The following is a 24,267-nucleotide window of genomic DNA, read 5'->3' as shown; positions in this document are numbered from 1 at the left end:
GTACCGTCGCGGAGGACGAAGAGGCGTAGAGTGGCGTCGGCCGGAGAGTGTTCAAAACGGTCGATGAGTGCTCTGATGTAGGCGTCACGACGTTGCTCGTCGGCGAAATGAAGCAGCTGCGACACAGAGAATACACAAGCAGCACTGGTAATATTGGAGGAGTCAGGGTCGTCAACAGGGTAACGCGACAAGCTGTCAGCGTCTTGGTGCAAGCGGCCAGACTTGTAGACCACGGAATATGAAAATTCTTGTAGCCTCAAAGCCCATCGACCAAGCCGGCCTGTAGCATCATTTAGCGATGAGAGCCAGCAGAGAGCATGATGGTCAGTGACTACGGAAAAAGGGCGACCGTAAAGGTAAGGACGGAACTTCGCAACCGCCCAGACTACAGCAAGGCATTCTCGTTCCGTAATGGAATAGTTGCGCTCCGATGGTGTGAGGAGGCGGCTTGCATAAGCAATAACACGATCCTGGCCACACTGACGCTGGGCTAAGATGGCACCTACGCCATGACCGCTGGCATCTGTACGCAATTCTGTAGGGGCATCCGGGTCGAAGTGGGCGAGAATGGGTGGTGAGGAGAGAAGAGTGACGAGACGAGAGAAGGCGGCGGCTTCTTCAGTGCCCCACAAGAATTGTACGCCTTTCTTCAATAGATTAGTCAGGGGTCTAGCAATTGCCGCAAAATCTTGAATAAAACGACGAAAGTACGAGCATAGCCCGACAAAACTTCGAACGTCTGCGGCTGTCTTCGGAACCGGAAAGTCTCGCACAGCGCGAGTTTGCATATAACTATAACTTTGCATGTTCTAGTTCGCTGTACCCGTGGCAGTGAACATGATGCATTCACCTCATCTTATTGCCGCCATGCTGGAGAACCAACGGGGTGAGAAGCTGCGTCTCTTGGGTCACGCGCAATGTATCTTACCGTAATTCTCACTATACAGCTATGCCTACAGTAGCACTGCATGTGATCAGCCAGGCTAGCATCTTTTCAATACGGTGCACATCTGTTGGTGCGCGATTTAGCTCAAACGTCGACAAAAGAGCGCGGACAGCGCTGACAGTGTTGGGAGCGTTTCGACATTGTCTCGTTGTCACTGTTCCAATGGCAGGTATGCTTTTCATCGCGTTTCCATCTAAAGAATGGGCGCTTCTGGTGACGCTCGTGTTCAGTGACACTTCTCTCAAAAAACGTCGGTGTACTGACACAAACTGTTTGCCGCTTCCACATGACTTAATCGCGTCTGCCAACAGCTTGTTTTATTGTGTCACCAAGCAGTTACCGGAAAGGAAAAAGAGTGTTGCTTGTTTTTTCTGAGTGTTATTTTCACAACCGGAAGCATATACGCATGCACATACCCTTAAGTTCATGGGATGTATTATTATTATTCTTCTTATTATTATTATTATTATCACATTGTTGTGGGCAGTAAAACTCTTCTGAGGAAATGTAACTGAGACCAGTAGTTTGCACATTGCAGATTTAAATTCGTCAGAATAACGCTCTTTGAGAAAAACATATATTAACGCGAGAGCGTTAGGAGCCCCGTGTCGAAAACAATCCGGCGCTGGTGCCAAAGCGGGCAGCGTTGTCCGTTTGAGAAAAAAAAATTATCTGGAACAGCGCATTCCGATCCACACAGGCCCTGGGCGTTGCGCATAGGCGTTGCTGAACTACTCGAGTTTCTCAAAGTAAAATGCCTAAGAAAATTCGTAGAGTACGACTTACACACAACTTTCAGGCATAATAGCGTGGGATTGTAGTTTAAATATAGGAGAAAACATAATTCGGTAACGCGGAACCTACAAAACATACCCCTTTTCAAGCTGCCGTTTCAGGTGTTAGTAGGAGCGGCGTGTCCCCTCCTTCCAACACCATCCAGATGGCGCTCATCTCCGCGGCAGTGGCGGCGCCCACCGTAGGTAAAAAAAGAAAGAACCAGAAAGCTCGCCGTCGTGCATAGCGTTCGCCGTTTCCCAGAAAACATTGCGGTTAGATAAGCTACAGTTGTGAGGAAGCGTGAGAAGCAGTCGGGGTATTTAATTGTTATTGCGTTCCACTTTTAGAGGCGAAGCTTAAGCGTCCTTCAATTTTTTGTCGTTGGTGACATTATTGCGGGGACCAAGAATAATATGTGCAATATTATGCAGGGTTTATCGAATAAGTGATTTATTTAAAGAGTATCGCGCACTTTATTGTTCGGGTAATATTCCTCTAGAGCAGCGTCGATGAAGAAGATGCTTTCGATCTGGCATGCGCATTTAACCATTTAGTTCAGTGCTTTCCCTCCTTGTAAATGTATTGTAAGTACGTTTCCGTGTTGCGTCCGCCTCCACGTAACAATGTCTTCGACGTAGATTTCAAACAACCGGGCCCATATTTTGTTACATTCCAGTTCATACTCCATTCTTGTCATGCGTGGCCGATCCCAGGAAAAACAGTGATGCGGCGATTTCCGATTCTAGAAGTCGTACAACGATTCGAGCAGTTGTTTTTCAACGACATAGCTGGTTTAGCGTCACTTTCTCGACCCACAGCGCTAGTTGGAGTAAGGCTGCCGTGCTTGGGGCAAGAAGCCATGCAGGCTTACGGAGAGGGTTTAACAAATGCGTACTGTACACTATGCCGTACCGACCTTTAGCTGCGGTCGCTCTCATGTGCTCAGGGCAGAGTTGCATATAGGAGACTTATTTAGCCTAAACGACCGTTGTCCGGTCGAACGCCGTCTAACCGTGGGACGCGCGATCGCGATTGGAAGTGTAAAATCAGCAGACAGTCAAGTTCTATTCAGACATAAGCGCTTTCGCTTGCCGCTTGCATTTCGCTCGGACCGGCATGTGCTAGCAATGTTGTTCACGCAGAGCGGTCGCGCCGGCAGGAGATCCTCGCTCAAAGTCGATTGAGCGGAGCGGGAGAGCGTGCGTGGTCGTTTCGTGTTGGAGCCGAGCTGATAGCGCGTTAGTCGCGTACCAGCAAGATGTGCTTAACAAAATACGAGGTCCACGCAGTTCCCTGCAGTATACGCGTAAAATCGGAGCGTAAGCGGCGCTCAACTGCCTAATGAAGGAGTGCGCGCTTAAGGCTCACTCACACTATAGGCCGACCCGACACAGATTTCGGTCTGCCGACTGTCGGCGACAGCGTTTCTTCCTTCGTGTCGGCGCCTCTGTCACACCGACGCCGACGCCGACGGTCGGTGGAAAGCTCGGCGTCGGTGCAGTGCGACAGAGGCGCCGTGTCACAAACGCTGTCGCCGACAGACCGAAATCGGTGTCGGGTCGGCCTAGTCTGAGTGAGCCTTATTGGTCGAGGCCGTAGTACACAGCAAGTCGATTACCTCGTATAAATATGAATTGTCATGCCTTTACCTTTCGCGAGTGCCCACGCGTTTCCATGATTCCTGCCTTCCCTTGAGCCCGTGCAGATAGGCTTCGGGCATTCCTTTCCGCCAATCTGCGGCCACACAGATGTTGTTTCCATTTATTTTTCTCTTCTTCTGAAAGGTGCTTACACACGCCAGATGCCCTGGCGCGAGCCACTGCGGAGGCGCAGTGGCGCAATGCCGACGCCCCCACACGGCGCTGACAATAGCTGCCCGCGCGGCGGCCCTCTCGAACCCAAATCTGATGCGATGTCAAGGTCGAAGGCAGATGGCGCAACTGTATCGCGGGGGAAGATCTCAAGCGCTCGATAGGCGGTTTCGTGCGTAGTGTATGCGCCATGTAAAGGCACCGAGAATGGGCAGCACGTTGGATCCCGGTGAGAGGCTGACCGCTGTTCTGCGACGACGTCGGCGCGGTTTCCGCCAGGCTAAGGGGTGCGGCAGGTTCCTGTTTTGCGTCTTTTCGTGCAATACAAGCTCGTGCGAACCTTATTTCGCAACCAACATATGTTTGCGCTTTTAAGCGGGCGCTTGTAGCGGTGCCGATTATTGGACGTCGGCTGGCAGTGTGCTGTAACTTCTGTCAAAGAGAGAGAGAGAGAGAGAATGAAGAGGAAAGGCAGGGAGGTTAACCAGATATGAGTCTCCGAACTTCTGTCAAGGTTTCGCGTGTAGGGTATAGGAAACAACCGCGAGCGCTCGTATTAAATCGAAGCTTTCTACGTCTCACTGATTCGTCCGCTAGCCCCGAAAACGCACTGCAGGAAAGCCAACTTACACATCTGCGTAGAACACTACAGTTTACATTCGCAGTACCGCGCCAGCATCGACTTGCCGGCCGGTCGATTGATAACGGCGCGAAGCGACGAGCTCAGCAGCAGTAGCGCATTCGCACAAAGTTAAAAAAAATTAAATTATGGGGTTTTACGTGCCAAAACCACTTTCTCATTATGAGGCACGCCGTAGTGGAGGACTCCGGAAATTTCGACAACCTGGGGTTCTTTAACGTGCACCTAAATCTAAGTACACGGGTGTTTTTGCATTTCGCCCCCATCGAAATGCGGCCGCCGTGGCCGGGATTCGATCCCGCGACCTCGTGCTCAGCAGCCCAACACCATAGCCACTCAGCAACCACGGCGGGTACCGCACAAAGTTCACTAAAAGCGCAGGTTGCGTCTGCTAGGCATGCTCTGTCGCGATTAACTGAGCTTCCCTACTTATCGGAGACAGCAATGCGCTTGAACACGGGCTTGTCTTGGGACCTGGAATAACAAAATCAAAGCCGCTTTCTTAAAGAATAATGGTTGAACGCCACGCCACCCACACGAACTGTATATACCTGCATTGCATTAGGCGCGTCACACAATGCATTCCCGGCAGTCAGGCCGCAGGTGGAGCGCACGGCAGAAGAGGCTGCCGTACGCGAACGCAAGCGTAGCGTCGTTTGTGAACGTGCGTGCGTGTAGTCAAGGGCTACGTGATCCTAAATAAAGGCTGCGCAATTTAACCAAACGTGTCTTCATTCAACTTCAACGCTAAAGAAATATGATCCTAAACAAGCAATCAAATCACATATATCATAGCAACAGGTCGCTTAGCGTTTCCTGGGTTCGTTGCGTGGTCGTTGGCTTTCAACTTTGAATCTGTTTGCATTGCGTGAAAGCTTCGCGTTCAACCATGTTTCTTTATTTCTGTGAAAAAGGGGCTTAGAAATTTTTTTGCCTGCTTGCCAAGCTGTAGGCGAATCACCTTGAACGTCGCTATCTTTGACGTTTGGTTTTGCGTGTACCTTGAGAACCCTGGCTTCATGTTGGTTTCTGTTTGCGCTTGCCTTTAGGTGTGTAGTAGACTGACGATTTGTATCGCAGTGGCCTTCACGTTTCTCGAAAGCACGGATCACTTCATGGTGCAAAGTTTTTCATTCATCACCAAGAAAGGTGCTGGTACACACAAAGCACATATTGGTTCGCGCGGACTAATACAGTGATCCCGACCCACTACACTCGTTAACCGTTCTATCGTCTCGTATACGCGGGAGCTTGACGCGCGCACAAACGCTCCTCCAGCCGGCCTTGAACTTGCTTCGCGGGGGACAGTGCGCTGCTGTCGTTCTTTCAGACATATTGATGAAAGAAACTAACTGGCAAAGTCCGGCTGTAGAGTTGCCCGGTAGCAAAGGCGGCAGACCCAGCTGACCACTTCGAACGCCTCAGCATGGATGCAAGCCTTTTTAATGTGTTCAATTCACTCGTCATTCGTTTGTACATTTTCTCGTTGTATCTTATCTTGTGAAGGCACTTTTTTTTTCGTCTTTTACGCATGCATGACCGCCACACCGGGAACTGTAATCGCAGAAGTTCTCTGAAACACGAACACTTCAGCGTGAGCGAACCGGTTCTTCGAATCTTCAGTTCTGCTCTGTTTATCTTGGTCTAATTGGATTCAGCCTCATTACCTGTCAGGTATATTTATTCAGATAAGATTGCTTCTGCACTGATGATAGTGGGGCCTAAATGCAAATCCCAGAGGGAGCTCATAAAATGATCATATATATAAGGGTCCATATTCTCGTCATAGAATTTCCCGTCACTGCGGTTGTTTTGTTGCTTTGTGTCGCAACCTGGCCGTGTGAATTCTCCCCTTCCCACCGTAGCATAGACTAGCCAAAACGCAGCAATAGCAGTTTTACGTTCGTAGACCTTGAGAATAGTAAGTGTCGTCAGTGCACCTAAAGCAAGAGAACCAATCTAACGCTATTCTTTGGCAAACTTTCTTTGCGAACCCTCCCAGACCTCCCTGACTCTGGCTGCTGGGCGCTGCGGTCTTGCGGAATAGCCAATTCGAAAAACAAAAATGAATAGAAAGTCAAATGAAAAAATTGAAACACGTTGGGACCTTGGTGCCCCAGCACAGCAACCCGATGTTTTAATCTGTAGGTCACATTCGCACGTATGTCGACGAGCTAATTGCCGCGCGTGTCACACTGCGTGGCGCGGGTACGCTGGAGAGGATATGCCCGCGCAACCCTTTTTTTTTACCGGCAGGAAAGAGATGGGCAAATAAATGGCATTTAATGAACGGCTCAAGAAAGCTTCGCTTCACATAGTTTCCAAGCCAGGAGTTGTGCCTGCACATGTTTGTCTCGATGATCCCTATATTTACAGCCACAAATGAAGAATGAGCCAGTTGATGGTTAGTGAACTATGGTTACGCCTTCCCGCAGCCCTGCTTGCGATCCCGTCGTCTGGTCACAGTGAGGACCACTACGTGGGCTGCCCGGCGCCCCGTTCTCCCGAGAACGGCCTGAGCTTCATCTTCAACAGGGGCCGCCTGGTGCGCTACCGGTGTCACCCAGGATTCACACTGCGTGGTCACAGCCAGGCGGTGTGCCACCACAACAGCTGGAACAGGCCTGCTCCCGTGTGCCTTGCCAAAAACGGTAGGCCATACTTGGCACTCTCCCTTCTCAATTGGCAGGAAAGATGTGATAGAACACTGGCAACCACATGGCAGCGAACCTGCATGGAATCAGAAGGAAATAAACAGCATCGCGGTCACGTAGCCAGACTTTGCAAGGGAGCTCTCCGTGAAGCCCCTCGCCTTTGCCCCGGAGTATCGGCCCAACACGTGATCTCTGAGACTCAAGCTATTGGCTGGGGATATTTGGTTCCCGGTAGTTTTTAATCGATGCGTACTTGTTCGGCTGCCCTGCCATAGCCTGCAGAGCGATAATGTTAAAACCTACCACGCGCTTCGAAATGACAATCTCGTGTTAGGCCAATGCCTTTAGCTTCAATCGTGTTGCGTATATTGACGGTGTAGAATAATTAAAGGCTACGACCAACGCTCTGTGGAGGTCACTTCGCGAGTGCGACTACAACACAACTGCTGCGTGAGACTCTCTCGGGCGGCGGCGTATAGCGGCCGCGCACGCAGGAGCCTCGAATGAACGATTCTCACTCGTCGGGGTTCGCTTCAAGACTGAACGTTTATTTTACAAAAGACATCGCAGTGACTAGAAAAGGAAGAGAAAAGAAAATACAAAATACGAGTTGTCCGTTGGCCGCACCGACGCCTTCGTCCTTCTCGGAAGCGCCGGCCATTCGCGCCCAGCAGGCGGTCCTCCGAAAACACGGGGCACGGATCAGGTTGCGGGTCGAGGCGCCGGTCGGGACACCAGCCCAGCGGGGTGCCCCCTCGTCCGTTCGCCGGCTCCCTCTTGGTGCGTCGCCGGGCCCCCAACCACGGTTGCAGGAAACGCGCGACGGTCGCTACCAATTCTCAACAGGCGGCGAGGAGCTACGGAGTCGCCATCTGTCGGAAGCGCCTCACTTGCGTAGCATGAGGGATCACGCGGCGCGCTCCTCATTGGTTTCACTTACGGCGCTCAATAAAAACACCGCGCGGAAGCCCTCCTGGACACTTATGCAGGTACTCTCAAAGGAGGGAAGTGTTTGACTGTCGATATAATAATCTTGGGCTAACTGAAAGCACAGAATCGTTTACAGACGCTATCTCTTTACCGAATACGTATAGTACGTGAACGCCACTGCGCGCGGTCGCCGCGATGGACTATCCAGAACCGGCTTCTTGCGTGAAAGGTAGGCAAACACTGAGAGTAAACTATGTGAAATATGTTATTATAGTGGGCTGTCTGTACAAACAAATGGGGCATAACAGAATGGAGTCTCAATCCAGCGATCGCACGGGTTCGCAGCGACCGACTACGCGTCTGCATGCATGTCCGCGCGCAATGCTTTGCTTTCGCTGTGAGCGCGTTTTCGCACCATGCCGGGAGCTTTAGGCCACAGCATATAAGCACTTGACGGTACACTCGCAACCATTGTTGCGTGGACGCTATCAGAACTGTTCAAAAATAATTCCGTTATAGAGACTTCGACGCCTAGCTACGGCGACTCTGATGTGCCGTCGCGACGATTCAATCTTTTGTGTCTTCTAAATTCTTGGACAGTTCAATATTATTTCTCAAGTTGCGTCGCGCTGTATGTTTATCGGTCTTCTCAGCGTGCGATTTCCCTCTGCTTGATTTTCGTAATCCAGTGCATTAATTCATAACACAAACATGACCATATACCGTGCATTTTTATAATGCGCGTCTTACCGCTCCCTTTCCGTTCCAGTGAACTTGCGAGTATCTAACATCAACAAGTTCATAGACCAAACCGTCATGACATTAGCCGGGCAGCGGGCGCGCGCGAGCGTTTCTGTGCGCGTTTTCTGCTACTCACCGAACATCGCGCAGTCCCGGCGCCGTAGCAGAAATGTTGTACCCGAGTTGTAGCCGATGGCTGTCTGCCGGTTCTAAGTTTCGCCAGCCAAGCTTCACGCAGCTCCTTGCCCTGTGGCTACGTGTGAATAACGCTGTCACCGGGCTCCGTTGCCTGCGTGTGGCAGTGCGGCACCGAGCAGTAGCCTACCATGCTGCACGCCTCCAAAGGTAGCCACTACCTATTATAGTACTTTCAATCGTTGTCAAGCAGACACCCAAGGCAGTAAAGCCTCCCCGCTTAATCAGAACCGCGGCGAAGGTGGGACTTTAAACTTTCGTTTTCAGCTCGCTGCGGCGCTTCCGAAGCAGCCGACGCAGCCGCTGTGTCCACGTGATCCCTCATTTCACGTCACGCCGATGGTGGCGCTAGCTTTTCAAGTGGTCGAGCTCGCTGCCAATGTGTTGCGCAGAGTTCTCTTCTAATTCTCTCCTTTAGCAGTGGAGACTTGGTGGAAAGAAATTTGTGAACAACGAATGCCTTCTTCAGGAAGCGCGATAACAGGAAGTCGACCAGGAAAACATCAAACGGGAAAGCACGAAGAGATAGATTTCATATTCTGTTCTGACCCCAGTATTGGGCAGCTCGTGAAGAGAAAGACCGATCGCAGAGTGATTCTAACTCCAGAGATTATATTGCAATGGCCGAGTTGTCAAAGCTAGTGGTAAAAAATATACTTAGCATTCGAAATTATTCGACTGGCTCTGACACTAGTAAAGAATGTAGGTAGCATAAAATTAATTAGAAGAAAAGAAGGCATTGGAAATATGACGAGCTTTATTGGGCCCTAATAACTTTTTCTTGGGCGAGTTAGGCTTTGCTGAACGACATGGTATTGTTGCGCAAAAAACTGGAAAAGAAACATTCCAAGAGACATACAGGAGAGATAGAAAGACGACCGTCAGATACTCAGCGGCAGCAACGATAGCTCAGCTGGATCCGCGAACTGGCACGCGAGACGTGATGGCGACAGCGCTGTCTAGCGTGCCGATCTTCTCCTGACTTCGAGAGACGCGCTGGCGACAGGACTTTCTAGTGAGATTCTTCTTCGTTACGAATGCCCCTTGGCTGAAAAAGGAGCCGTCCTGGCGACCTACTACGACGACGAGACGATGGGCTCGTAATAGGGCTTGAGCCTGTTTACATGAATAATTTCACAACCATAGCGACGGTTCTCGCTGGGGAGCATCTTTGGCTCGACGATGTAGTTGACGGGCGAAGTTTGGGCAATGACGCGATAAGGACCGTCAAATTTCGGTAACAGTTTGAAAGAGAAGCCAGAACTCGTAAGCGGGACCCAAAGCCATACGAATTATTCTGTTGGAAAGGTAGGAGCTGGTCGGCCGCCGTCGAAGCTTTTGGCGGGAGTGGAATGTGGTAGTGAGGGAGCGGACAAGCTGCCGACATTCCTCAGCATGTTAGTGGCGGTGGAAACCGGAGTGCACTCTGAAGCGTCTGAATCCGCCTCTTTCACGGTGCGACGGCGCATGCGCCCTGCTCTAGCGGATCAGTCGCAAAACGTTTTGCAAGGGACGCGCGCCCGCGGCCGCGCGGCCAGATATCGGGGGAGAGTACCCCGAAAAAAAAGCTCTTGGACGCGCGCTGTCGCAAACGCTCGTGCCGTGTACCGCGTTGAAACTGTACTGGTAACTCGACGTCGGTGTGGTGCCGAAAACGTGCGTAAGACTGCAACTCCACTTTGAAACACAGAAGGGCCAGGGCTTCATCCGGACTGCACCGTGAACCACGTAGCTGGCGCCTTGCATTGACGGCTGTCAAATTTATCGATAAACCCCTGCGTTACACTATGGGGCGACACTTCAAAAACATTTTGCTGACGCCGTCTTCTTGTAGCGTCGACCCACTCTTGCTGGTGGTGGCAGCGCGTGCCTGACTTAATGTACTGTTTTAAGGCGTGGTAAAAATGGTCTATACGAGACCGACAAGACGCTGACGATTGGCCGACTATTCAGCACTGTCTCACTGAGACCATTTGATCGTATTAGGCCGACAGCGACGCAACCGACGGGTGCGAGTTGTCGTATAGCGCGACGGGCTTTCGTGTCGACCGCACCGACAAAATCAGCGTGACGACCGTGATAGCTTGACCGAACAACACGTGATCAACCGTCGAACCGACAACGCTATAGCTGCAGCTCATTCACTTGTAAATATAATTATTCGCGCTCAAAATGCGTCGACATGCCTTCGAAGTTGAAATGCAAGAGCTTCAGTCCTCTCAAGCCGTGCACGTTAAGTTTGAGGCAATGTTGATCCTAAAGGACTTCTTCTTGGGCAAGTTGGTGCTTAGATTTCCTAGGTATACTTTGTGGCAGAAATGTATTGGCGCTTCACTGTCTCCCTTTCTTCTGTCCCTTTTCCAGAAATGTATTTTGCGCCACAAAGTATACCTAGGAAATGTTGATCCTGTTTAGCGAAGTTTGGGTTAGGCCTTACCCCGTCGAGTTTGTGCACTCGCTACTGATGGAGCTGAACTTAAAGGGACACTAAAGGGAAACAAAAAATCAGTTTACACTAACGAAGCATTGTTTGAGAACCCTGCAGGCACTCATTTAAAAAAAATAGTTTGATTATTAGATGAGAAAATGAAGGTCCAAGTATCAGTATTTGAATTTCGCGCCGAAACCCCGGCGCCGGTACGTCAACGTGACGTCAGGGATTCCAAAGTATTTTTTCGCATTTGGGCCGCGTTGGCTGAATAAAGGTTGCCGAAACCTGCCATGTTTAATATTTGGTTCCTTTAGAACACAATGTAGTCAATCTGTACCGCTATGTATAATTAGTAGGCCCTAGAACATGCAATCAAAATCCAAGACGTCACAGCCTCCAGGTGCGGGAACTTAAGTAGGCGTCGCCACCCGTATTTCGCTCTTGCGCGTTTTCTGGCTTACCAAACGTCTTATCGTTGTAAGAGTGGCGTTTTTGGTGTTGTAGAACGGTAATTTACTGATGCAGAAGAAATCATTTTTCACTTTAGTGTCCCTTTAAACAATAAGCAGTCAGGACGAAGGAAACCGCTGTTATACTTCACTTGTGGCCCTATAGCGATTTGATAAGTATACTCATCACTTCGCACGGCACGTACACAATAAGCGGCGACACAGCGCTGTGCCAACATCTTGTACTTTGGTCACTGTACCCGAACGCTGCCGGTCGCATTCCCGTAGATGGTGGGTCTGTGTGTGTTCTTATGCTGACATTTCTTAATTCCAAAGAAGCATTGTTTACCTCTGCGTCAAACAGGAAAGGAGAGACAGTGCATTCGATACAGCAGCATAAACTCGCTCAGTTGGCAACGGTGTCAGCGATGGCATCCGCCTTTTTGCGAGAGAACTACACTGAATATAAGTGGGGACTTATGCAGAGCACAGTTTCTCTCTAATAATACTTTATAGCACGCTCAAACTGTAAGTATGATGAAGTTAAACAAAAGCGAGAATCAGTAGTAGCAGCCCATAATATATATGTGTCTGGATCACAGTTGCAGTTATTTAAGGGACTCGGCCGCTCATACTGACTCGTCTGTATGTTTTGCTACGTTTTGAGATTATTTCACATCAGTGATGCGCCGTTTCTACAATAACCGAAGCTTACAGCGATCTAAAGCTGTAGGGGTAAACAAATGCACCGCTTTGGCAAATACACGTGCAAGACGGCGCTCGAAGGCTTCTTGAATATGCGAAATGTTTAGCGAATGTGTAAAAGGGATACGAAAAGCGATGTGCAATCGCAGACATCAGCGACAACGAACTCAGCCGCGTCGGCAGACGGAACTCAGCGTGCCTTTATCGGCCGCGCTGTTACCAAAACAGTGCACTCGGGCCTGTTCACCCACTATACTTGATGGGTGAACGACATGCTAACCCGGAGAAACCATTAATAATTAATCGCGATCCACGAACCGCACAACCGACGTACACTCAACATGGGCGCAGGTACACAAATCAACCGGCGAAATCCCCGACACCCTTCCAAAACGTTTCCAGCGGCGTGCGTCAGAGGGCAGCACAGGAACATGAAAGAGGCGGATGGAAAAAAATTGTGTCTGTGGTGCAGGAAGGTTCACGGCCGTAGCGAAGAAAAACGGAGAGAATCCGTTTGTGGCTTGTTTGGCGGTGTTCTATAGGCGCACGTTGCGAACGCTGTAACAAGGTTCTCTATGGAATGCTCCGAGGCGACATACATGGACAGCAAGTCGCCGAGAGTACGGTTGAACAGTTCCGTCAGGCCATTGGACTGGCTGTGATAGGTGGTGGTGCTGTGAGGTGTAATGCTGCATTGATGACTTGACTACTCTAGAGAGAAACACGCACCTGACAAGAAAGTTCACGAGGAGCGCCATGGCGTAGAACGATGTGATGGAAGATGAAGGAAGCGACGTCATGCGCTGTGGCCCCTGGGAGGGCATCGGTTTCCGCATGTCGCGTCAGGTGACCAACCGCGACCGCAACCCAGCGGTTGCCAGCAAGCGTAGGTCGGAGAGGACAATATGACTCAATCCCGACACTGTCAGAGGGGCAGACTGGGCATGGAATTAGCTGCAACGGAGCGGCTGGAGGAGGAGGAGCCATATTTGCGACGTTGGCAATCGGTGCACAAGCGGACGTATTTTCTGACGATATTGTACATGCCCCACCACTGATATCGAAGTCGAAGGCGCGTGTAGGTCTTGGACACGTCACCATGGCCACACTGCGGGTCGGCGTGAAATGAAGCGCAGATATCGCTACGGAGTTTACGTGGGACCACTAGAAGCCACTTTCCGTCATCGCAATGGTTATTTAGGCGGATAGCCGCCGTGGTTGCTCAGTGGCTATGGGGTTGGGCTGCAGAGCACGAGGTCGCGGGATCGAATCCCGGCCACGGCGGCCTCATTTCGATGGGGGCGAAATGCAAAAACACCCGTTTACTTAGATTTAGGTGCACGTTAAAGAACCCCAGGTGGTCGAAATTTCCGAAGTCCTCCAATACGGCATGCCTCATAATCCGGTAGTGGTTTTGGACATTAAAACCCCATAATTAAATCTTAATTTAATTTAGGCGGCAAAGAAGTCCATCTCGAACTGTGAAATGTGATGCTTGACGGTGGAGCGCACGTTCATAAGGTTCAGAAGAGTGGCTATCCGTGGGTCCTTTTGCTGCTCTGAAGCTAAGTCGATAATATGCAAAGGTAACAGAGCGGACGTCCGGGGCGAAGCGCTGTCGGGTGGAATCGCGAACGTGGTAAAGCGCGTCGGCGTGAGAATGTTTGCGCCCCGAGACTCGCCCTGAGGTCGTGTGCCTGTGGACGTAGGGTCCGTCGCGCTACGCCGCCAGAAGGATACTTGAGGGACGGAATTCAGCAGAGCGCATGGTGGTCCTGTGACGATGTTGAAAGGTCGATCGGGAACGTAAGGCCGAAATTAGGACAACAGCCCACACAATGGCTAAATGTTCCTTTTCAGCCACAGGCTCGCCTCAATTTTGGCGAGAGTTCGGCTACGACGTACGTTACGAGGTACTCGCCAAAGCTAGGTTCTCGTTGTGCACCCAGGCCGAGGCCGCTGGCGTCAGTGTGAATTTCCGTAGGAGCATTCGGATCGAAGTGACTTAAATTGGTGGTGAGGTAAGTAGACGACGCAAGGTAGTAAATGCGGGGTCACACTCTTCTGAGCTGGTAGAAAGGTCACTGGTGCTGGCAAGCAGCTATGTCAGGGGTGCAATGAGGGTAGCGAAATTTTGCACAAAACAATGGAAATATGAACACAGTACATCGACTGGCCACAGGCCTATCTAACCAGCTAACCGCACGCTCGGATTCTTACGGCGCCATTTCATAGCTTTTAACAGCACCGTTAAGCTTCATCTGTATAGGACGTTAATAAAACCTAAACTAGAATATGCTTGCTCCATCTGGGATTCTAATCAGATAACCTTAATTACCATTTTAGAGCCTGTTCAAAACCACGCCGCCCGTTGTATTGTTTGAAATTATTCCTGAACAGAAAGCGTATCTGCAATGAAATCTGCACTTGGTCTTTCCTTTCTTTCTCCGCGCCGTAAATATTTTTGGTTGTCTTTTTCATAGAATTTATTACACCAACCATATTCTCAAAGATAAATTACTCCTCTCTCCATCTTATATATCTTCACGCACTGACCACAACTTCAAGGTAGGAATGCCGCAATGCCGAACTAGCCTTTGTGTAAATTCATTTATTCCTCGAACTGGAAATATCTGGAACCATCTCCCTGTCTTCATCGCTGCCATCACCGACGTCAACAAATTTAAGAAAACTGCCGCCGATTTCGTGTGCTCCTCCTCTCTGTAATGCCTCGGGTCCTGAGAGTGTTGAACTAACTAACTAAATAAATAAATAAATAAATAAATAAATAAATAAATAAATAAATAAATAAATAAATAAATAAATAAATAAATAAATAAATGTATAAATAAATAAATAAATCAGCTACGCAGTGCCTCTTTTCGGTTGATCTTTTCGGGTGATCTACTTGATGGCAGAGTAACGCCTCGAGTGAGGATGTCGGTCAGCTTCTCATCAATAACTCGTCTCGCTGTGGCTAAAACCCGGAAAGGTCGCTGCCGCAGAGGAGCATGAGAGCCAGTGTCGATGGTGTGGGAGACAGCTGTCGCTCGACCCAAAGGAGTACCGCGGCAATCAAATGAACAGCTGAATTGACGAAGAACGGAGAATGAAGCTCGTCGTGCTGAGTCGAAGCAAGGTCACGGCCTGCTTATGCCGACTGCAGGCAAATGGGAATGTGGGATATACTAAAACCAAGTATACCACAGCACAGTTACAAAAAAGGAAACTACCCGTTTTGCCTAAACATGCACGGACATACCACGAACATGCAAACATATAAAGTCTAAAAAAAGACACCTTGATGAAAAACAATTTAAACCAGAAGAAGCGGCACAGATGCACTCGTGTTATGTAAAAATTATTGTGCACTGTGTAATAAAGACACTTTTATAGCGCAACGTACGAATGCGATTGTCGAAGAAGTCCTGACGTCAAACAGTTTATATACGTACAGTTCCGTCAAGAAACAACAAATCAGATCGAGTTATTATTGCCAAGCGATACTACTTTAGGTCGCACTTCAGCCCGTTCCGTGGCGAGGCGGTGGTAGGCACCATTGACCTTTAGCGTGACCTCGCTGCGTGACGTCACACCACGTGACCTAGAGTGACGTCACACCAGCTGTGTAAAAACGGGGCCCCATCTCACGCCGTCGCGAGGCGAGGCGGTAGCCACTAACGGCGGCCTAGCTCCCACTCCTCTCACCAGGGGCGCTACGGTCGGTGTGACGTCACACCAGCTGTGTAAAAACGGGGCCCCATCTCACGCCGTCGCGAGGCGAGGCGGTAGCCACCAACGGCGGCCTAACTCCCGCTCCTCTCACCAGGGGCGCTACGGTCGGTGTGACGTCACACCAGCTGTGTAAAAACGGGGCCCCATCTCACGCCGTCACGAGGTGAGGCGGTAGCCACCAACGGCGGCCTAACTCCCGCTCCTCTCACCAGGGGCGCTACTATTGCTTCGCAATCACCAGGCTTAACCAAGCTAAGCCACGGCCGCTTTTTTTTAGCTTGCTGTCTACAAGGGAAAAAATTGTAGGACGCTTAACCTTCGCCTTGAAGAGTGAAACGCGATGGCATTCAAAGATCCCTGACTGCTTATCACACCTCCCCGCAACTGCAGCTTATACCTAACCACAACAGACAAGTGCGTCCGGTATTCTGGCAAGTGCGGGCGGTTAGCCGGATGAGATGGAAACGTGAGAGGGACCTTAGAGCGGGTCCAGATTGGTGGCGCCAGCTGGTGGTGCTAAGCTGAACCACACAGAGTCAATTACTATATTCTGCTTAGCTGCTGGCGAAAATTTTCGACAGCGGCGTAATCGTGTTCACAATTACGCCGCTGCCGTAAATGTGCACCAGCAGTGAAGCAGAATATAGTAGGTTACAGTCATTTTAGCGCTGTGTTTTTCTGGTTGTACTCTACACCACCAGGCGGCTGCACCGTTCCGGCCGCTCACGTTTACGCCCCCGCCTGTCCGGAAATCCACGCAACTACTACCGTTTGCCGGAATAGCGGACAAGTCCCTAATGTTTACCGGGTAACGCAGTCAGTGAATGCTATGCACGAGGGCGAGCTCTCTGGTAGAAACGGGCGCTCTTGTGGTGGCTTCTGTTATTGTTTCGCACTTTTAATATTTAAGTCTGACAAGATTTAACATAAAAGACATGCGATGTCGGTGTTTTGTTTCATGACCTTTGTTGGCGGGTTGTCATTGTCAACATTCCGAGGAATAACTGTGTCAAGAATGTAAGACAAGGTGTCAGCAACTTTAGTGATAGAAGAACTTTAGTGCCGTATGGAATATGTAGGGCAATTCCCGCTCGCGGGACGCCAACGCTGACTACGGCGCCGACAGCTGATCTTCTGCGACACGGCGCCCATAACGCGTTAATACCGTAGGGCTGTCAAAGTACATCCTCCCGGGGCACCGTTGTTTCCATCCATGCTCGGTTTTGTGCTCTGCTTATATCAGAACGAAGCATTAACACCTCGCCGAAATCGCAGTTCTATTGCATGGACCATTTATTTTTGTTATACAATAAACATGTGCAGCTTGCACTAGTGGTGCAAGGCTGGAGTCAACAGTGGAGCTTGTGATCACCTAGGTTTTACTTGGCTTGCCTAAGTTGTTTGTAGGTTTTGCAAGGTTATGCTAGGTTTTGCTAGGTTTTGCTAAGTTGTTGGTAGGCTTGGCTAAGTCGTTTCTAGGTTTTCTAATCATTTTCTAGATTTTTGCAGGTTTCTATGTTTCTGGGAAGGCTTCGCGAAGCACTTCTAATGGCAAACTGCACTATTCAAAGTTGCGCACGGAGTTTATGGTGGACAAGTTCACATCCAATCAAAGTCGGTCACAGTCGCGACAGCTGCGCCCAAACTCTATGCCGAGGAATTCGCGCTGGATCGACCGTTCGCATGCCCCATTTCTCGGCGCGCTTGACGCTGGAAGTTTTCTAGCAGTCGGAGGCTGGGATCGCTTTGTCGGCGACGTCGAGCGTTCAGATGCCGACTCTCGCGTTCCCTGCACTGAAACTCGGGATCCTGGACTCGGCGTCGCCTCTGCTCAGCCGCAGCTTCGGCGCGGTGTTCCGGATGGCGGCGATGCATCGCTTCTCGCGTGGCAGCACGGCCCTCTACCTGGCCAGCCGTTTCTTCTTCGGGCGTCCGGACTTGCTCCGGTCTTCCCAAAGAAGCAGCATGTACGCGCGGAGTAGAGAAGGCGAGAGGTGTGTAGCCGCGCCGGCTGTTCCCAGCTTTTACTCGCCCGTGACGTCACGACTCCGCCCTACGCACATGGGGTGCGAGGAGGTTATGTGGCTCGGTGCTGTCTCAGGTAGTTGGTAGGCAACGCGAGGCCGCGCACAGCTGGGCTGTTTTCTGGTAATGCTCCACGTCAGAGCTGAATGCTTAAACAGCTTCGCGGTTAAAATTGTGTCCGTTTGGCTTAACTTATTGCGACAATGGACTCGGTGTTGATCATATGGTCGACACTTTATGAGAAAGCCAGCCGATTTTTCTTTATCACCATGGTCGCACAACAGCACACTCTGCGCACCACGGCTAATAAAACACGTTAGGCATAACGCTATGACTTCGCTCTTGGCTTTAACCAATATAATTCCGTATTTTTTCGACGTTCTATAAGTCTGCTAGAGATAGCGCTGAGGTACACGCTGAATCAAGATAAAAAAACTCTTTAAATTTGTACACTCCGCGACACACACAAAACGTAGAGCTAAAACTGGTATACGATGAAAAAATTTGTTTGCGCAGTTGAAGATGTTCTGAAGATCTGACGTTTCCTTCTTTTAATTCGCAGCGACGCGACGTGGCACGAAGCTGCCTCACCATGGCGAGGGGAAACACGGCCATGGCGACGTGCAGCCGTTCGAGTGGGACTCCATGTACAAGGAGGACAAGTTGCCGCTCATCAACGGCCGATGGAGGAAGCCGCATCAGCGCGTCTTCTCTATGAGCGGGTCTAAGGAGGCACTCGAGAGGACGGCCGCCGAGCAGCAGCTAATAGACGATGAGCTCACGGTTGCTGAGATGAGGCACCGCCAGGAACAGGACGCTCGGAGGAGCAGCAGGGAAAATAGCGGGGCCATTCGCGAGTCTATGCAAAGAGACGCACTGGAATCGGACACCGCAAACGAAGGCAACGAGGTGCCGACGCCCGAACCTTCAGAAGTAGAGAAGCACGGTTTCTCGCATCACAGCGTCGCGACGTCGCATTCGGCCGACAGCTCACCACACTTGAAAAAGTATTACGAGTGGAAGGAGGACATCCCAAAGCACAACAGCGCAAGGTACTCCGTGTCGAGGCTGGCGAAGGGCCGCCATCCCTCCTCGGGAGAGCATGCGTCGTCCAGTACGTCAGCGGAGCAAGACGATCGCGAAGAAGACGTCGAGCCGTCCACTGAGTCTTCAAGTACTCCGATACCAGCGACGGGTTCTGCACCAAAGGAAGCTTGGCGGAAGCAGTCGGACATACCTGATTACTGGAGGAGCCTCTCTGGAGGATACAGTGCCGAGAGGCGCGGACAAGATCGTGGCCAGGTACTCAGCTCTGATAAAGAGGAAACGACGACTCACAAGACGGTCAGCCGTGCGTTCAAAAGGAGTTACCTTCATTCAGAGGACGACTATGATCTCGAGGATGACGATGACGACGAAGACGACGACGACCGACTCGACACAACGCAGTACAGTTCCACACACAGAGGCGACCTTAGTCCTTACGACGATGAGGAAGACCGCAGCAGATCTCCTCCGCGTACCGTGACCTTCGAAAGGGGACCAAAGGGCGATCGCGAACCGTACGACCAGAATTCCGGCGCCTCACGCTCCTCCCCGGTAGACTATTTCGGTCGTCCAGTGCAAGTGCTCACCGGAGAGAAAGCGCACCAGCAAGAGGCCTTGTTGCGGCGCCAGTACGAGATGGCCCAGCAGCACAAGCGCGCTAAGCTCGAAGAGTTCAGGGGTCGTCCGGAATCGACGGTGCGATTTGACCCTCCTCCGCCCAACAACGCGCCCGTGACGTCACGGCCGATCGACTACTTCGGCAGGCCCGTACAGGTCCACACAGGCGAGAAGGCTGCCCAGGCCGAGGCGCTTCTCAAGCGCCAGTACGAGATGGTCCAGCAGAGGATGCGGGACAACCAGTTCGAGGAGGCCCGCAAGCGTCCTGACGCCGAGTACTTTCCGAGGCGGGGGGTGAGCGAAGACGATCGGCGAGGCGACATTGCCGTGCGAGAACGAGGAGACAGAGAACCCACGCCACCTCCTGCAAGGCACCTGGTCACGTCGAGGCCCGTGGATTACTTCGGCAGGCCAGTGCAGGTTCTTACGGGGGACAAAGCTGCCCAGGCTGAGGCCATGCTCCGGAGGCAGTACGAGGAGTACCAGGCACGGCTCAACAAGAGGCCTAGCGAGCCGGACTACGCCGAGGGCAGACCGGTCGAGTTTGATCGCAGGCCCGTGCAGCCCGGACCATCGAGTTCGCCCCCGTTCGACCACTTCGGACGGCCCGTGCAGATTCTCACGGGCGAAAAGGCGGGCCAGCAGACCGAGCTGCTGCGGCAACAGTACGAGATGGCCCAGCGCAGTGGTTCGCTCCAGGAGGCGAGAAGCAGACCGACCGAGGAGGTGCACCATCGGCACCGGCACCACCACGGCCACCAGTGGAGCGAGCAGGGTACGAGCGGAGCGCTGAGACTGAGCCGAGAGGACATGGAACTCATGAGCCGGCTGTCACCGGAGCTGCGCGCCAGCTTTCTCAGGGACCTGCGCCAGGCACGCATCAAGGAGGAGACCGACCCGGAGAGGGCCAACCAGTTCCTGAGCCGCTACCGCAGCCAGGCATCTCAACATGCCAAGTGTAAGTACGCCTGCTGGTAGCGACGCGTCACACCAACTCATAGCGAAAATTATTGCTAAACTACCAAACTGGCACAGTCAACCACAAAAATTTACGGACCACGGTATCTCAGAGTACGTTCAATTTCCGAGCAGCCTGTAACAGTAGTCGGTAAAACCGAACATTACAATCTTGTTCCCATATATTGCAGAGGCTGCAAATGCGAATAGTAGGCTGCGTTCGAGGCTGCGCAGATATTCAAATTTTTCTCAGACTACGTGTTACTTAAAATTTTGGGGTTGACTGTACGACTAATGCGACAGAACGACACCCAGGTGAGAGGAAATTTAAGCAAAATACGCGCCCCGTATCAATTGATGCGGGGCGCGTATTTTGCTTACATTTTGCTTACAACGTCGATAGTAAACGGGTTGCATGCTCTTTAAAGAGCATGCAACCCGTTTACTATCGACGTTAGGGACATTTCCCCCAAACAGTATCTGCCTGTGCACCAAATGTCACTGACATTGAATGTAAAAGCGCCTCATACCCGCATATCCAGATATTAAAGTCGCTTCCGCCTTGGACAAGCAAGCGCGTTACTGAATCAAATGGCCCGTCATAGTTTCACACTAAAGGCCTTCTTCGAGCCAGCGAAAACAGTCAGCGCACACGTGAACGGCTAGGATATACAAGAGCGTCGTGTTTTTTTTTTTTTTCTAGCTCAAGCCTGAGTCACCACAATACTGCCGCAGCTCTTTTTTCTCACTTGAAGGCTTAGCACACTAACGAACCGGTTCGTAGAACAATGTCCGTCTTTATGCCTCGTCGAAACCATAAGCATTATTGCCGGCAATGGCAGGTGTGCTGAAAGAGTCATCCTTGTTTAATAAACACCCTGCCTGTTCAGAAGCCGCCCCAGCGTATGTTTGTTGACGCTACTCCAAACATGAGGCGGCGCAGGGACGTGGTTGATCTGTGAGTCACGCCAGCCCAGGCTCCGAGAACCAAGTGCGCGCAAGGAATATCCGAACAAGCACTACTAGTTTGGCTGGGGTGCTTGTTCGACTCTTGGGGTCTTCAGCTGGTTCACCTTGGATCTGCGCTGTTCTGGCTTCTTTTGTGTATCAACTTCTTTCGCTGATTGAGGGAATAAAATGTCTTCAGTAGCGCGTGCAAACATGCGAAAGATAAAAAGAAAAGTTGTCTTGAGAAACAATTTCCGAGCCGATGTCGCCAGACACATGCCCAGTCTACCGCAGCGTGGTCGTTAAGTTCATGGAGCGAAACATTCCCGTTTCGCAAATTTCTGTCGCGTGTTGAAGTGTGGAACTCACTAATGCAGAAGCTAACCAACTCGTACCGTGTGAAATAAAGATGTGAGCAGAGCTTCTTCCCTTAAACTGTACGCGCTCATTTTGAGCTGAGTAATCAAAATCTATTATCAGGGCTTAACGTGCCCACTGCAAAGTGTAGCATTCTAGTGTCCTTGATTTCTTCGTTTAGAGCGACAGAAAGTTAAGTTAGTTGGTGAAAATTCAGCGTTATTCGGACGTTAACGCACGCTTTGTCAATCTGCAGCTGCTAAGACAGCGTTTCCTGAAACTCTTGTGTCTTTGTATTCGTTTCTAGATGGAAATAAATTATTATTCTTATTATTATTAGTGGTAGTAGTAGTAGTAGTAGTAGTAGTAGTAGTAGTAGTAGCAGTAGTGGTACTAGTAGTATATTCAAGCTATAATTATATATTGTTATTATTCAAGCTCATATTATAGTGTCTCACGTTCGGGCATTTCCCTTGTGCGTCCCGATAAGTTTCGACCTCCCACAGTGACATAAATGAATCCTCTCGCCTTGCTTTTAATCGTGGTGATTATGTTGGTGTAGATGATTTCTTGTCCACCACCAATAGACCACTTGTCACAGACAAAACCAACGTTGATGACCAAGCAGATCAATTTACGGACCTTGTTTTGATCAGTGTGCACAAATTCATTCCCCAGCGCAGTCCTAGATGCTCTGAATATCCCCACTGTTTCTCATCTGAACTTATAAACTGCCCTAAACTGTGAAGATCGCGCGCACTCCAAATCCAGAAGTCGTGTGCCTAATGAGTAGAGAGAATTGAGATTTTTTCGAACTCTCTGCAAACGCCTCTTTAATTGGGATCACAACTCATATTGTGCGTTCTTGGAAAAGAGCACCTACGACCGGCGGACGGAATTTTCGAAGTATATCCCCAAGCGCTCTAATAAATGTGGAAGTGTTTTCGCTTTCTCGACTCTAGAGGAGTATAAGACCAAACAGTTTCGCTTTCCATTTGTTATCTTTATGTGAAACATCAGATTTTAACGCTGGTGCGAGTCGGCAGCGCACCACTGTGCCTGCATCTAGCGCTGCGTTGTTGGCATCGAATCTCGGCCACGACGGCCTCAATCGGTGGGGGGAAATGCGAAAACACCCGTGTGCTTCGATTAAGCGGCACGTCAAAGAGCCCCAGGTAGCCCAAATTTCCGGAGCCCCCACTATGGCGTGCCTCATAATCAGATCGTGGTTTCGGCACGTAAAACCCCGTAATTTAGTCCTGTGTTTGTTTATGAAAAGCTCATTAGCGAGTGCCTTAACTGCTTGAATCTTTCCATATTCTGCGGTCTTGATGGCATCCCCTCCCCGATGCTAAATGCTTACGACAGTATATTTGCACCAATATTGACGCCTATATTTACGACTCTTTGAATACTTGCACTTTCCTTCACATGTGGAAAGCCTGCTCGCGTTTGTCCTGTATTTAAGTCTAGGTCTAAAACTGATGTCACGAATTATCGCCTGATTTCTCTTCTCTGTGCCACGCCTAAGATACTTGAGCTCGCTCTTCACAACATATTGTCTTTTACTCTGAAGAACTCACTGATTCCGAATCAGTATGGATTTCTCACCGGCCACTCCACTATCACAAATTTCGCCAGCTTCATGACGCAGATATCGGCGCCGGCACTTTAAAGGGAGCAAGTTGACACCTCAGCACAGCTTTTGGTGTAGTCAGGCACTCACTGCCTCTGATCAAGCTTACGCACTTTGGTGTTGACTCGTTAATACTCAATCTCTTGCGCAGTTATCTACTTGATAGAGCATGTTATGTTAACGTCAATGGTCAAACGTCTCTTTTTATATAGAAACTGGTTGGCATTCCTCAAGGATCAGTATTAGGACCACTCCCATTTTAATGGCGTTCTTTCCACTATTCGGAATCTTTCATTCCTTCTATACGCCGATGACATCAAGATTTTAATGGAAATTCATACAGTTGATGACTGTGAAATCCTGCAGCCTGACCTACATTTTTTTTCCAGATGGAGCAAGGACAATAGCCTCACCTTGAATGATGCTGAGACCAAAGTCGTGACTTTCATTTCATATCATTTTTCATTGCTGAGATGGAGTTGTAAACTTCGTATTTTCGTTGTCTAAAATTTTTTATTTTTGCCAATTTTTAATAAATATATTGACGACATAAATAAAAAATTCGAAAGCAACAGCCACTAGATTTTAAGTTCATCTTTTAAATGCAGCATACGTCGCCAAATTTCGTGCAGTGGTTGCTGAGGAAAAGAAATTCCCCTTTTACA

General features: G+C 50.2%; 1 protein-coding gene across 1 annotated transcript in view; it reads left to right on the top strand.

The window, feature by feature from the left end:
* The window catches only part of LOC126535748 (uncharacterized), a 62,816-nt gene that overhangs the window by 29,912 nt on the left and 8,637 nt on the right, over positions 1 to 24,267 (top strand). The window contains exons 2-3 of the mRNA XM_050182530.3: positions 6,610 to 6,825; positions 18,602 to 20,662. Coding sequence (XP_050038487.1) covers positions 6,610 to 6,825; positions 18,602 to 20,662 — 2,277 coding nt within the window. The remainder of the gene's footprint in view (positions 1 to 6,609; positions 6,826 to 18,601; positions 20,663 to 24,267) is intronic.

The sequence above is a fragment of the Dermacentor andersoni genome, chromosome 4, assembly GCF_023375885.2.
Source record: "Dermacentor andersoni chromosome 4, qqDerAnde1_hic_scaffold, whole genome shotgun sequence".
NCBI lineage: Eukaryota > Metazoa > Arthropoda > Arachnida > Ixodida > Ixodidae > Dermacentor > Dermacentor andersoni.
Note: the sequence above shows the minus strand (reverse complement) of the source record. Positions and strands in the feature narration are given on the sequence as shown.